Source organism: Pristis pectinata, chromosome 29 (genome assembly GCF_009764475.1).
Source record: "Pristis pectinata isolate sPriPec2 chromosome 29, sPriPec2.1.pri, whole genome shotgun sequence".
NCBI lineage: Eukaryota > Metazoa > Chordata > Chondrichthyes > Rhinopristiformes > Pristidae > Pristis > Pristis pectinata.
This window is the reverse complement of record NC_067433.1, coordinates 6,221,911-6,236,754: the sequence shown is the minus strand read 5'-3', so window position 1 is coordinate 6,236,754 and position 14,844 is coordinate 6,221,911. Positions and strand designations below refer to the sequence as shown.

Below are 14,844 nucleotides of genomic sequence, written 5' to 3'. Positions count from 1 at the left end.
ATCCAGATCATTAACAGAATGAAAAGTTGTGGTCCCAACACTGACCCCTGCAGAACTCCACTAGTCACTGGCAGCCATCCTGAAGAGGACCCCTTTATCCACACTCTGACTTCGGCCAGTCATGCTAGTACCTCGCCTCTAACACCATGGGCTCTTGTTTAGCAGCTTCTTGTGCAGTGCCACGTCAAAAGCCCTCTGAAAATCCAAGTAAATAACATCCACTGACTCTGTCTAACCTGCTTGTTACCTCTAAAGAATTCCAACAGATTTGTCTCTGATGCCCACAACATCATAACCATTAATTTCAATCTGCACTATAAAAACTCATTTACCTTGTTTCATACACCGCATGGATTCAAATACAACATCCTCAGTCGTGTATTCACCATCCCCTTTCTCAAAGTTGTTCCCAACTTCTAGGCCACAATTCCTTGTGGAATTAAAAAAAAATCCCACACCCACTAGTTTTTATTCTGTTGGGAAGGCGTTAAGCATCACAACCTAGCACTTAAGGAATCAGCTCTCAAATCAGTGTGTTGAGACAGACAGCCCTCTTGCTCCGAATCCAGCCAAAATCAGCTAGCTCAGATAGGCCTAAACAAGTCTTGATTTAATCTTTTTCCAGATTGTTATCAGTATTCAAACACATTCACAAAACATTTATTTTACCAAGATCATTTCAGAAAGCAATATTTAATTTTTTTAAAAACATGTGATGGTGCCTATATTGCAATAGTTTATTATATACATGCTTAATTTTCATCCTTTTAAAAGTTTTACCACAATTGTGCCATTCCCTTGATGGTTAAGCATACATCTTTTTTCCCCCTCTATTGCTAGGGTGTGGACAATGCAGGGGGTGCCAGCATTTACTGCCTACTCCAATTTAGCTTCAACTGCTTAGTAATTTCAGAGGGCAGTTAAGAATCAACCACCTGGATGGGTCTGGAGTCACATGTGGGCTAGAGTTGGTAAGGACAGAGGCACCTGAAAGATCAGGTTACCTGTCACAGAAAGCAAGCTCTGTTGAGCAATGAGAGAGAATAAGTTACAAGGAAATAAATGGATGAAATGGGATTGATCAGAGCTGGCATAGCCCCAGTAGGCCAAATGGCAGCCTCCCATGTCATGAGGAAATATGAGAATGAGTTCTAGTCTGTACTTAATGATCAGTGTTGTCAATCTGCTGCTTTGGAACATGTCAAATAGTTGAAGCAAGCACAAACCAACAAATCCTCCTCATTCACAGATTAGAGGCCAAGGGATCCAGTAAACAAATATTTCATTTCTATAAGTGACGTCAATGACCCCAGAATTACCCAAAGCACTTGGGAGTCAATTAATCAGATTTTAACATGTCATCATTGCTGTAATGGAGATAGCCAAAACGTGAGATATGTAAAACAAGCAATATAAAAAAAGGTATGAAGGTTACAGTGATAGGTGGAAGGGCAGAAAGAAACAATAGGACAGTGTGTGGAAGTGTATTGACTGAAGTGTAAACTTACCGTACAGCAATTAGCTTTTTTCCAACAAAAAACAAGCAGTAAGAGAGTATTGGTGTTTGTGAAAACAAGATTGCTTGGCCAAGGAGACAAGATAGAACATCTAGGAGATATGGATGAGCTAATTTTTATGCCTTTTGAAATGACTGAATCCAAGAGTTTATTATATACATTCTAAAAACAGTACAAATAAGCCGGTAGTCAATGTGGATAGTATGCATTAAGCATCTGAAGGATACCAGTCACATTTCTGTTATTCTCCTAGCAGAGCCCTGTTTTCTCTATAAACAAATGTTTCAGCCTCCTCCTCAGCTAAAAGTTCATTCAGTGAGGCCACACAGCAGTCATGCTCTCTCAGCATCTTAGGGTACGAAGCAGAAACATGCTCAATACGAACTGAGCGGCGGACTGGGGTGAGGAGCTTCAGATCTTGTTGCCCTGTAGATCGGATTCTGCTCTGAAGTTCATTCGTTCTGCAAAGAGAGATGCATTATGAAATTTAAAAAATGTGTCACTTCTTTGATTTCATTCTTTGCAATCCCCATCTTTGCAGGCATTGGTGAAGTGGAAAGCCCCAAAACTAGATGCCATAGATGGATCACTGCAAAATGAAATACTGGATAGTTAAGTTAACAAATAGTACTGCCAGAACATCAGTACAGAAGCATACCATCCTCCACTTGACCCAATAAAAACTGTTTTGTAAGTACTTTTTGCAACCTCAGGCATCGCAAAAAAGCTTCTCAGTTATTTACTTATGACAAGTGGTGTCAAAATTCAGCAGCAGTTTACACAGAGCAAGGTATTACAAACAATAATGATATTAGTGACCAGGAAATGTACTGATTTTTCAAGGAACTGACAGCAGTTCCTGACCCATGAGCAGATCTTTCTCATCCTTTTTATAATTGCTCCAAATATTTGGAAAAAGTAACAGCTTGGTAAACACTTAAAAAAATTACAGAATGATTTTGAACATTTCCAAAATCCAAAAACATTAAGAGACTATTTTATTAGTTTTGTCAAATAGCCAAGTTGAGGGCAGCCAAGGAATTCTTTCCACCTCCCCCCCCCACTGCCCCCCCCACAGCAATTTCACATGCTGCATTATTTCTGAGGGTTTACACAGAGACAAGTAACAGTAGCATAGCATCTCACCCCTGACAATCAAGTTATGGGCAGATTACAAAAATAAAATGTGAAATTGCTCCAGAAGATTAATGGCCAACACAGATGGGCTTGCCATTGATTCTGAAACCAATCTATTTTATTGATATCATTTCAGTGATAGTGGCCTGAATACCAGATCATAGTCCTTTGAAATTCTACCATAGAAGCCTTGCATTCGATCCTCCTTTCCCTTTCCTTTCACCGCCCCCCCCCCCCACAAAAGACAGAACCTTCAATGACACATTACCGCCTGATTACATGCTGAAGTCTCTGGAATGAGGCTTGAATTAATGATGTTCTAAGCCACACTTCCCATGTAATCATTTTTATCCTAGTTATGCAACACAATTCAATATTCTGTCATAATTTCTGCATTTTAAATGTGCTTGACATTTAGATTATCAAATGTTTATAACTATTAAAATAAACAGTGACAATTCCAAAATACAAGCAGTACGTTCAGGAAGATGTGCATTTAACTCCTGATTAACCAAAATTCTATGAGAGACCAAAATGTTCCCGTAAGGGTGAAAGGCAAGGATGGCAAGATTAGGGAACCCTGGATGACAAGGGAAATTGAGGGTCTGATGGGAAAAAAATATGGCAAGAAAAATGTCTGAAAACTAAACATAGAAAGTGTAGGAGAATACTAAAAAAAATTAGAAAGGCAGAGAGGGGCCATGAAATATCACAAGCAAACAAGACTAGGAAGAATCCCAAGGTATTCTGTAAGTACATTAGGAGCAAGAGAGTAACTAGGGAAAGAATAGGATCACTTGGGGACGAAAGAATCAATCTGTGCGTGGAGCCAATGAATGTGGGAGAGGGACAGTGATATCCTAAAGCTGGTTAGCATTAAGGAGGTAGTGTTAGGTCTTGGCACACAACGGTAGATAAATCTCCAGGGCCTGAAGAGATGTATCCCAGGCTGCTATGGGAGGCGAGAGGAGATTGCTGGGAAACAGACAGTTTTTTAAAAAAATGTCTTTGTTAACTATAGGCAAGGTTACAGATGATTGGAGGATAGTGAATGTGGTTCTTTTATTCAAGAGGGTACCATAGAGGTGCCAGGTAACTAGAGACCAGTGAGTTTATATCAGTGATAGGAAACTTATTGGAAAAAATGCAAGGGACAGGATTATTTACACTTGGAAAGATAGGGATCGATTTGGGATAGTCAGCATGGTTTTGTTTGTGGGAAATCCTGTTTCACTAATTTGGTTGAATTTTTTTTTAAAGAGGTAATTAAGCATATTGGTGAGGGCAGTGTAGTAGATGTTGTCCTGGCAGACTATAGCAAGGCCTTTGACAAGTTCCTGCATGGAGGTCTGGTCCAAAAAGGTTAGAGGTCATGGGATCCAAGGCAAGCTAGCAAATTGGATCAAAAATCAGCTTGGTCATAAGAGGCAAGTGGGTGGTTGTGCAGGGTTGGTTTTTCCTGATTGGAAGCCTGTGACCAGTGGTGTATAAGGATTGGTGCTGAGACCCTAGATGTTAGTGATTCACAACTTGGATGTGAATATAGAGATATGATTAGTGTCATCTGCAAACTTACTAAAATTTGTGTTGTAAATAGTGAGGATCACCTTAGGCTAAAACATGACACCGATCAGCTGGAAAGTTGGGCAGAGCAATGGCAGACGGAATTTAATCCTGGTAAGTGCAAAGTGATGTGTTTTGTACAGTCAGATAAGGGTACAACATGTACAATAAATGGTGGGGCCCTCAGGAGTATTGATGAACAGAGGGACCTTGGGGGTAAAAGTCCCTAGATCCCTGAACATGGCAGCATGGGGCAGTAAAGGCAGCATATGAGATGCTTGACATGGCCACGACATTGAATGCAAGAGCAGGGACATCATGTTACAACTTTATAAAACAATGAACATTGTTTAGGCTACACTTGGAGTATTGTATGCAGTTCTGGTCACCAGACTATAGGAAGGATGTAATTGCACTGGAGAGTTTACTGAGATTTATCAGGATATTCCTGGGATTGGAGCATTTAGATTACAAGGAGAGATTGGATGGGCTGGGGCAGAGGTGGCTGGGGAATGATAAGGGTATATGAAATTAGATAGGGTAGATAGAATCTTTTCCCTCCATAGTGGGGCATGTCTAAAACAAGAGGGCATAGGAATAAGGTAGCAGGTAGGAGGTTTAGAGGGGAATTTTTTTCTCCCACACAAAGTGGTTAGAATCTAGAACCCATTGCCTGACAAGGTGATAGAGGCAGGTACTCTCATAACATTTGAACAGCATCTAGACAAGCAGTTGGATTGTCAAGGCATGGAAGGCTACATACCAAATGCAAGTAAAAGGGATTAATATTGATATGTACAATGGTTGGCTATCTTGCTTCTTTTCACTTTCATTGGGGGTGTTGATTCCAAAACCTTACCTGAGCACTTGAGGTGTTGCGGTGACTCTGTATTTGATCACAGATGAACCATGCCCATCTGTTTTGCCACACAAAAGCCTCACTACTTTTGTACAAGGCGTGGCAACTGCAGACTCTTCAAACCCTTCAGTTTTAACATCATCTTTTTCTGACAGAATATAAAAACACATGCAAAATTGAAAAAAGGCCAGTTGACATTCATTTCTGTAGCATCTCTACTTTCGCCTATTTCAATGTCAGCCATTGCTCAGATGGCTGCACGCATGCTTCGACACAGCAAAAGGTTGCAGGTTCAACTTTCCCTCCAGAGATGGGAGCACAAAATTCTAAGGAGGCGTGTTCTACTGTCACAAGTGTTGTCTTTTGGACAAGACATTTAATCAATGCCTCAATCTACATTAAATTGGTCTGTCATTATCACATGAATGATTGTGGAACCTTAGTATGTGACAACACAGCATCAAAAGCACTTTGCCATGTACCAAACTCACAGAAGGCAACAATGTAAATGCAAGAATTTATTTTCCACCAATTTAAATTTCCATCCTGGCTCAAATTGAAGTTCACATCAATTTCAGTTAGTGCTTCTTGTATCTGCATTATGGTCCCCTAGTCATCTTTACATGCCACAAAGCTCAATTTCTTTCATCTTCCCCTTCAGCTCACTGCCTTTTACACAAAAATGATTTTTCTTCTACTTGCATGAAAATCATTTTAAAGTGACAGATTAGTAAGCAATAATCCATGTGCGCTCTCCTCAATATATCCTCTAGATGTTCCATTTATTATAATGATGGAAAATCATAAGAGCTTAAAAGGAACCTATAATCCAACATGAATCTGCTCGAGAAAGTATGTTTTTAAGATAACATTTAACAGTCCACACATACAAACTTCCACCTTTTGAACCTGGATTAGTTAGCTCTTCATGGGTATGTTTCCAAATGTGACTTCAGTAATAGAAACAGAAAATGCTGTAAATACTCAAGCAGGGCAAGCAATACCTGTGGAAGTTTTGGTTAATTTCAGGATGATCAACCTGAACTGCTACCCCTGTTTCTTTCTCCACAGATGCTGCCAGACTGCTGAGCATTTTCAGCATTCTATTTTTATTTCAGACTTTTAGCATCTGCAGTTTTTTTGATTACTACAAACACCCATTTGTCACACTTAAATAATTCTTAGGCTGCACAACAGACGAAAGGGGAAAGCAAACAAATTAAATTTGGTTCTATCCTCACCAACCACTTGAACTTGTGAATAAACATTACCAGTGTAATCAGAAACAGAACTGGGCAGCACAGTAGTACAGCAGTTAGTGTAATGCTATTACAGTGCCAGGGATCAGGTTTCAGTTCCCACTGCTGTCTGTGAGGAGTTTGTAAGTTCTCCCCATGGATTTCCTCCGGGTGCTCCGGTTTCCTCCAACATTCCAAAGACATACAGGTTAGTAGGTTAACATGGGTATAATTGGGTGGCTTGGGCTCATTGGGTCAGAAGGGCCTGTTACCCTGCTGTATAAATAAAAGTAAAAACAAAAGTTTAATCCCCAGCTCTTCTCCAAATCAGGGGATAGAGATGGTAGCAGTTCCCATCACACATCCAAGATGCTTAGTGTGGAAAGATGTCAAATTAGGAATCATTCTGATCTATATGGCTCAGTTTTATACTACTTTGGGGCGTTGGGGGGGGGGGGGGGTTGAAGGGTTGGGGAGTCCAAATGTGGACATAAAATAGGAAGAAATCAATGCATGAACAAATCTGTTTTAACACTGAAATAAAGTCAGAAGCTTAACCACAAACAGTGAAGAATCCAGGGTACAACATTATATAGTTTCTTTACAAACTGAATTTATAAGTACACCTATAAATTGGATTTCTTTTACTTAAAAGAGCTTCAATGGTTTAAACTGATGACGGTAATTCAGCTCAAGAGCAGCATTTAGATTTTTAAAGACGTTACAAATCTATGATACTCCTTTTAAATGGCACAAATTTACCTGTACAGGCTGTGCGAGAGTTTGCATTTCTCATGATGGTTTCCACAAGTGCAGACCGCAGTTCTTCAACAGGCTGTGAAAGAATTTAGAGTTTCTCATTGTAAAGCAACCAACCAAAGTTAGGTGAAGGAAAAAAAACTTTAAAAATTAAAATCTGCTATTTTGAATTATTCAAATGCCTTTTATAGTTTTAACCCCAAATATTGTTACCTCTGCACCATTGTGAACAGCCTGCTCAAACAGGGCAATGACAGCCTCCATTGAGTCAGTTAATTCCAGCAGGCGTGCCTGGCAAATCCAGTATTTGGCAAACTTTTCACCCTCTGGAACATTCTGCAGCGCTTCAGACACTTGTTCTGGAGAGGAACCCTGAAGGAAATCAAAGCACACCATAAACTTTTCAGTTAGGCATAATAGAAGGGCATTATCAGCCATTATCCATCCTGAAATCCAGCCAAAATCTGCTGCATGCAGCAGTGATTAAACCTATTGACAAGTTGATAGTCTCCAGTATAGTCAATGATTTTAAAGACTAATCTAGTTTACAAAAACAAAACAAAATAAAATTGAGTAATAGATTCTGCTAATTTGCAGCTATTTGCAAATACCAAGTGGATGCCAGTTGGGAGAATAATGAAGAAAATAATTCCACCATATGCAGTTAGGGTCTACATATTGATTGATTTCAAGGTACCCCTCCCATAACAAAATCTTTTTTGGCAAAGATTAATACCAATGTCATTCCAGGTAAAACTAAGGGTCATGCATTTAAGGTAAGAAGGGGAAAGTTTAAAGGAAACGTGCGGGACAAATTTTTAAAAAAATACACACACACACACACACACACACACACACACACACACAGAGTGGTAGGTGCCTGAAACAGGCTGCAAGGGGTGGGGAGTGGTGGAAACAGATATGATTGTGGCATTTTAGAGGCTTTAGATAGACACATGCCTGGAATGAAGGGATATGGATCTTGTACAGGCAGAAGAGAATTAGTTTAATTCCGCATAGTGTTCAGCTCAGACATTGTGGGCCAAAGGGCCTGTTCCTGCGCTGCTCTAAAAAAAGTCTTCCATACCCTCTCAAGTAATTTCATGCAGTCGTCCAACATGTGCTGTACCCGATCTGACAGGTCCTTCTGTTCCTCTCCTTCCATTGCTTCCAAGAAAGAATGCTCCAAATTCTTCTTAACAGACTTTAATACTTTCTTAAAAGGGGTAGGCATGGGAGGGCGTTTGTAGGTCTTCCCTTTGGAAATCAACCACTCTTCAAGCTGCTTCCTGAAGCAAAACATGAATAGTAGACTTAGAAAGAGAAAACACCAGTGTTTTAGTTTTAACAGGCCAAAGGTCAGAAGAAACCAGAATGGAGGCAGTATTAAAAGAACCACAGTAGCATCACAATGGCACCAATGGCACAGGAAGCCATGTGGAGTGCAGAGCAATGTAGTCAGTCCCCATAAGGGTTCAATATAATCTCCAAACTTTTATGTTCTATGCCTTTATTGAAGAAGTGCTAGGAATCCATATTTTACCTGTTAATATTACTTTGTTGTGTTATTAATGAAGAAATGTATTTGTATACAACACCTTTCAAAATGTTCTAATGTGCTAAACAGCAATTACTGTTGTAATGTAGAAACATGGCAACCATTGGTCCCACAACAGCAGATGATCCACTTTCTTTTAAATAATGCTATGAGGTATAAATACGGATAAGGATATTGAGAATAACTGCTCTGCTCTTCAAATTAACACTGGCAGCCCACAAGGACTGCTACGTTATTATATCAGCATTGAATCAGCATAAGTTGTGAGAATAGCATTAGATGTTGAAAGGAAAGCAAATATTGCTCCATCAATAATAAAAAGTGGATCTTCATCGTGTACCACGATCCATTTTAAACAGTCTTCACTTCCCGATTCTGATTATATAGGCCTTTACCCTTCTTGACGTTTGTTGTGCCTAACTAAACTGAGCCAGATGGAAGCTGCAACTGGGAGATATAGAAGTCTTTATTCACACAGATCTTCTGAAGAGAAAGTCTAAAAGCATCTCATTCTGCTGACACAATGTTTTATACTGCTTAAACACAAAGGTAACAATAAATGATAACTACAATTTCAATGGCTATAATCACCTACTTAACTTCAACATTTTGAAAATAGTCAGGTAAATTTGCAGAATTACATATTTACGCATATCCCAACTAGCAGAAGCCCTTTGAGTATTCAAATATTGGTGTCTGTTCCGAAAGCTTATGAGCACAGACTCCAGACACCCAAAATATACCTCTTTTGTCACTGTGTGAGGGATGACTCCATGAATATACAGCTAGCCAGAATATTACGTGACAATACAGACCTGTCCGGAACTGTGCATTAAGTGGCAGGGATATGCCTTTAACAATATGTTAATACAGGAGATGGCCACTTAATGCCTTCCCTGATCTCATCCTGAAGTTTTCAATGTGCACCAAGTAACATGAACATTCATCTATTATCTTCCCCTGTGTAAATTTCAATGGGACAGAATCTGAATGTCCCACATCCAATGATTGGTTTCGATAGCCTTGAAGTAAGATTGTGAACAGGTTTTATTTCTTGAAGATTGGTTCTCATTTTAATTAATCCATAATTATGTTATCCATAATTTCATAACTCTAGAATAATCCCCAACAGTGTTCATAGGTTTGGGAGGGACTGCTAATGCAGCCTTAGTGAGCAACTGTAATGCATTTTACACTTTAGCCATGGTGCACTGGTGACAGAGGGAGTGAGAGTTTACAATGGTGGATGAGATACCAATGAAGAGTTGCTTTCCTCTGGATAATGACAAACTTCAAGTGTTCAAGAATCTACATTCATCAAGGCCAGTGGAGAGTAAATCTTACCACTGTTTACAAGGTACATTAAGTGCACCTTAAGAGCAAAGTACTCTTTACTTTCACCTTGTAAACAGTTGTAAGGTTTAGGATGGCCAGAAGGCAAGTCACTCACCCGAGGATACCCCGACCTCAGACCTGCTCAATTTAGCCATAGTACTTATTGAATTGGTCCAGTTAAGTTCTTGTTCAATTCAACACCCACAACATTTACAGTCAGCAAAGTAATTGCCATTAGACAGTTCTATTCAATCCAAACCTGGTAAAGGTGGCAGATTTTCTTTCCTGAAGGACACTAGTGAACCAGATACAGCTTAAAAGACACATTCTGGTGGTTTCATGATCACCTTTATGGATGCTCAATTTAAAAATTATAGTAATTAAAAAAAAAATCTATAATTTATAATTCCCTTACTGCCATGGATTAAAACATTTCCAGGTCAATACTTCAAGCCTCTGTAAACCAGCTCGATAATTTAACCACTACAGTATGGCACCCTGTTTAGGTATTTCAGCCACTATCATAACTCATCACATCACCCACCCAACTCCCACACTCCCAGCTCCCTCCAACATACGCACACCAAGTCAATAGATGTTTGGAAGATTACAGCCAGGGCTTCTGCAATTTCTTCATTTACTTCCCCCAGCAACCTATGATCATTTCATTTGGACCAGGTGAAGTACAGCTGACCCATCTTAAATTTCCTCTTACTAATTTTCAGCCCATCTCAGAAGGAAGATGTTCTGAGATTCCAGTAGCACCTTCTTTGATGAAGAATGAAGTACTTATTTAGTAGCTTAGTCAACCCCCTGGCCATATGAAACTACTCAAATATCATAACAATTCATCTTGTTCACTAACATCTTTTAGGGAAGGAAATCTGTCATATTTACCTGGTCTGGTTTACATGCAACTTGAGGCACAATGTGGATAGTTTTTAAATGCCTTCTTTCAGATAAGTAATTAGGGAAGGATATAAATGCCAGTCCTGTGTTGCAAGATTCTCTGAATGAATAGATAAATAATTCAAATGAATATGGCAAGTGAAAGGAAACTAAGAGGATGACAAAATGATAGTTAACATGAAAGGAACTCAAACCTTCCCATTTTTCAGGGGAAGAAAGTTAATAAACATTTGGAGAAGTTGAAGTTAATAAAGAGGAGCCAGCTCAGTTTATTAAGATCAAATCATGTTTGACTAACCTGGTTGAATCTTTTGATGAAATAACAGGTTGGTGAAGGTAAATGCATGTGTAATTAGGACTTGCCAAAGGCATTCCACAAAGTCCCACTTAAAAAAGTTATTTAGTGAAACTAAAGACTGTATAATAAGTCAGTTGCAACATGGAGAAAACACACCTTAGAAATGTGATAATTAGTCTTTTAACCAGACCAAAGGCGATTACATTTTCTGCAGGTCAGTTGTAGAACAACTGCTTCTTTGACGTAGTAATGACTTAGCGGTAGGAGTGCAGAGTAAGATTTCCAAATTACCAGATTTTAAGGTATTTTAAAGAGTGAGGAAATTAATAGACTGCAGGAAGAAATAGACCAGTAGAATTGGAAGCAAGTAGGGACGAAATTTAATGGAGGACAAGTTTGGCAGGAGGAACAAGGCCAGATGATATAGACTAGGTGACACATTTGTAAAGGGCATGCAGGACTAGAGAGACCTGGATGTATACAGGGATAAATCTCAGAAAGTGAGATATGTTGAGGGAGCAATTAAACTGAACAAGATCCTGGGCTTCAAAAATACAGATACAAAATAACAAAAGCAGGGATATTTTACTGAACCATTAGGAAACACTAGTTAAACTACAAATTGAGTAACAAGTCACCATACTAGAAAGGATGTAAAGAGAGGGTACAGAGAGGTTTACTAAAATGGGTCGAGAAATGAGAGTTCAACTACATGATCATCTGGAGAAGGTAGTATTACTCCCATAAATGTAAAAGTTGAGATGAGATTTGCTCAAATTGTACAAAGTCACAATGGGTTTAGATAAGGTAAATAGGGAATATTAACCATTCGTTTAAGAATCTAAGGAACAAGTTCTGAATGCAGAGGGTGGGCTGAGAGAATAACCTCCCCACCTGCCAACTCCAACACCAAATGTAGAGATGATCTGAAACTCACCTGTCCAAAAAGAGGAATTGCAAACCCATCAAGTATTGAATTTCTCTCAGGTTTTTGATTGTCTTGACTTTTTACAGCTATAAGAGGAAACTCTTGTGGGAAATTAAGCCAATGGGCTACACATTTCAGGCTACTAATGGGAATAGGTATACGTGCACATGACACGAGCCAAGGGCAACTCTGAACTAGGGGAGCTACAATCATGATCTCAGCACAAGGTCTAGAAGATCAATATGTAGTGGGTGCTGTTCATGTATATTCAAAGTATACTGTTAGGGTTATTTTACTGGTATGTTAAGCATTAACCCAACCCAAAACATTAGGATAGGTAGACCGACTAGCAAAAACTGGTAGCGATAACAATGCATCTGAACACATTGTTTTTAAAAAGCCTAAAATTGTGTTACTTGCACCATTATACCATTTAAAGAGCAAAGGGTTGAAATAATGTTTAGGGCCAACCTTTTACTTATTAATTAGTTAGACTGTCGAACATTAATTTATGCACATTGGAACTGCAGAACAGTAAGCTGGGGGAAGTGGCTTGGAACATTCATGTTTCATGGTGGTATTCTGGTTATTACAGAAACTGAATGGGGAGCCATACAGCCCAGAGCACGTGAAGCATGTGAAGTTTTGGGTGAGAGCAGAAGTGGGGTTGCAAGATGTGGGAACACTGGGAGGAAGATGATGGATGTCATGGGGAATAAGCTGCAATCTGGATGTTGGAGTAATGAGTGTGCAAGCATTGAGGGGGATTGCAGGACAAGTGGTGCAGCTGGTAGAACAGCTGCCTCACAGTGCTGGCAACCCAGGTTCAAACCTGATTTCAGGTGCAGTTGATGTGAATGTTCTCCCTGTGACCACATGGGTTTCCTCTGGGTGCTCTGGTTTCCTCATGTATCCCAAATGTGATGGTCAACATGATCTTGGTAGGCTGAAGGGCCTGTTTCCATGCTGTTTCTCTGTGATCTGGGCTTGTTGACAAGGACAGCATTTATTGCCTGTCCTTAATTGAATTTGGTAGCTTGCTAGCCATTTCACTGTTCCAAAGGGCATTGGAGAGTCCATCATATTGGTGGCTCTGGAGTCACACATAGGCTAGACCAGATAAGAATAACCAATTTCGTCTCCAAGGGAAGGACACTAATGAACCAGACATCTTTTTACGACTCTTGGCATCATAGCTATAAAGTCGTAATAACTAGTTTTCTTTTATCCCAAATTATTAGCTGAAATTAAATTTCACAGCAGCTATGGTGGGATTTAATTCTGGTCCAGTAATTTAACTACCCTGATACAACCATTCCTACTCTCCTTGTTTGTTGATCTTTGACCTCTAAGTTGGCAAAGTTCAAATCCCTGCAGTGAAGATACAAGTCTTTACTTTTGAAACACCAAAATAACTGGATATTCTGTGGGTGTATGGCAATGCTGGCATTGTAATACAATATCCACAATTCTTCAGGGCTTGTGGTGTTTTTCCTGAATACAAGAAGCTGGGAGCTACACAATATTGCATTGCATTTGCTCTGCAAACACAGCACACTTTCTTCATTTAAGTTTGTCTGTACTTTTTCCACAGCAAGATTCCTGTTCATTTGCACATTGTGGTTATGCTGGCAAGGTGAAGCATTTTGGACAAATAAGAACCTCAAATGGAAGATGAGCAGTGCAGCCCCAGGCCATTAAGCAGCCCGAGGGGTGATTTCATAGAGGTTTGCAAAACCATGAAAGCATAGATAGGAAAGAAAGTCAGAATCTTTTTCCCAGGGTAGGGGGATCTAGAACTAGAAGTCATAGGTTTTAGGTGAGAAGGGAGAAATTTAAAAGGAGATCTGAGGGGTAAGTTTTTCCCAACACAGAGGGTGGTGATTATTTGGAACAAGCTACCAGAGGAGGCAGATACTATTACAACATTTAAAAGGCATTTGGATGGGTACTTGGATAGGAAAGGAGTAGAAGGATATGGGCCTAAAGTGTGCAAATGGCATCATGGTCAGCATAAATGAGGTGGGCCATAAGGGCCTGTTCCTATGATTCACAGCACAGTGGCTAATAGTTGGGTTGAAGTACAACAACCTCATCATTACTTCTTACATTTGCTAACAGACCAAGTTGGGCATTGTCCTTGTGCCGTGGTTTCTGGTGACTTTAGTCTTGGGCTTCTCTTTGTGGTGGAGGGAGTGAGGACATAGCTGAATCTGGGTCTAAATGGTGGAGGAGGAAAGCTCAGTAAGCACTCAGTGAATAGGTTACAGAACCACCTGGCTGTGATCATTTCGTCTCTCCCCTTGGGAATCCTGGATAATCCAGCAGACCATGGATAGGCTTCACAGAAAAATTGGTAAACGATTGCAAGTTATCTTCATTCAGAGATGGTATAGCCAAATAGTATCATTGGTGTTGGTGAGCCAGTTGAAAACTGATCTAGTTGCCATGTTAATTCTCTGGATAAGTTGGCTGTCATGATACTTTAAACCATTAAGCATTATATTAAAAAAAAAATTAGACTGCGATTTGAAATGGTAATAAGCCATTTGGGTTGAAAAATTATGTTGTGTGATCTCAATCCCATCTCCTCCAATCCCTATTCAAGAAATTTATTCGGATCAGGCATGAAGATAAGGAGGTCAGAAGCCATTAATCTGCAGCAAGACTTCTGAAAGCCTTCCAACATCCACAAGCACAAAACAAAATTGAAGAAATAGTCATCATTGCTGGTCAAACACTC

The 14,844-nt window shown here is 39.6% G+C and overlaps 1 protein-coding gene across 3 annotated transcripts in view; it reads right to left on the bottom strand.

The window, feature by feature from the left end:
* Nucleotides 1-686: 686 nt before the first annotated feature.
* ckap2l (cytoskeleton associated protein 2-like) overlaps nucleotides 687-14,844 on the bottom strand; it is a 32,645-nt gene continuing 18,487 nt past the window's right edge. For all 3 annotated transcript variants that reach the window (XM_052041043.1, XM_052041045.1, XM_052041044.1), the window contains 5 exons: nucleotides 8,161-8,362; nucleotides 7,287-7,445; nucleotides 7,077-7,149; nucleotides 5,077-5,224; nucleotides 687-1,978 (listed from right to left, as the gene is read on the bottom strand). In XM_052041043.1, the coding sequence (XP_051897003.1) occupies nucleotides 1,759-1,978; nucleotides 5,077-5,224; nucleotides 7,077-7,149; nucleotides 7,287-7,445; nucleotides 8,161-8,362 (802 nt within the window). In that variant the 3' untranslated portion in view covers nucleotides 687-1,758. The remainder of the gene's footprint in view (nucleotides 1,979-5,076; nucleotides 5,225-7,076; nucleotides 7,150-7,286; nucleotides 7,446-8,160; nucleotides 8,363-14,844) is intronic.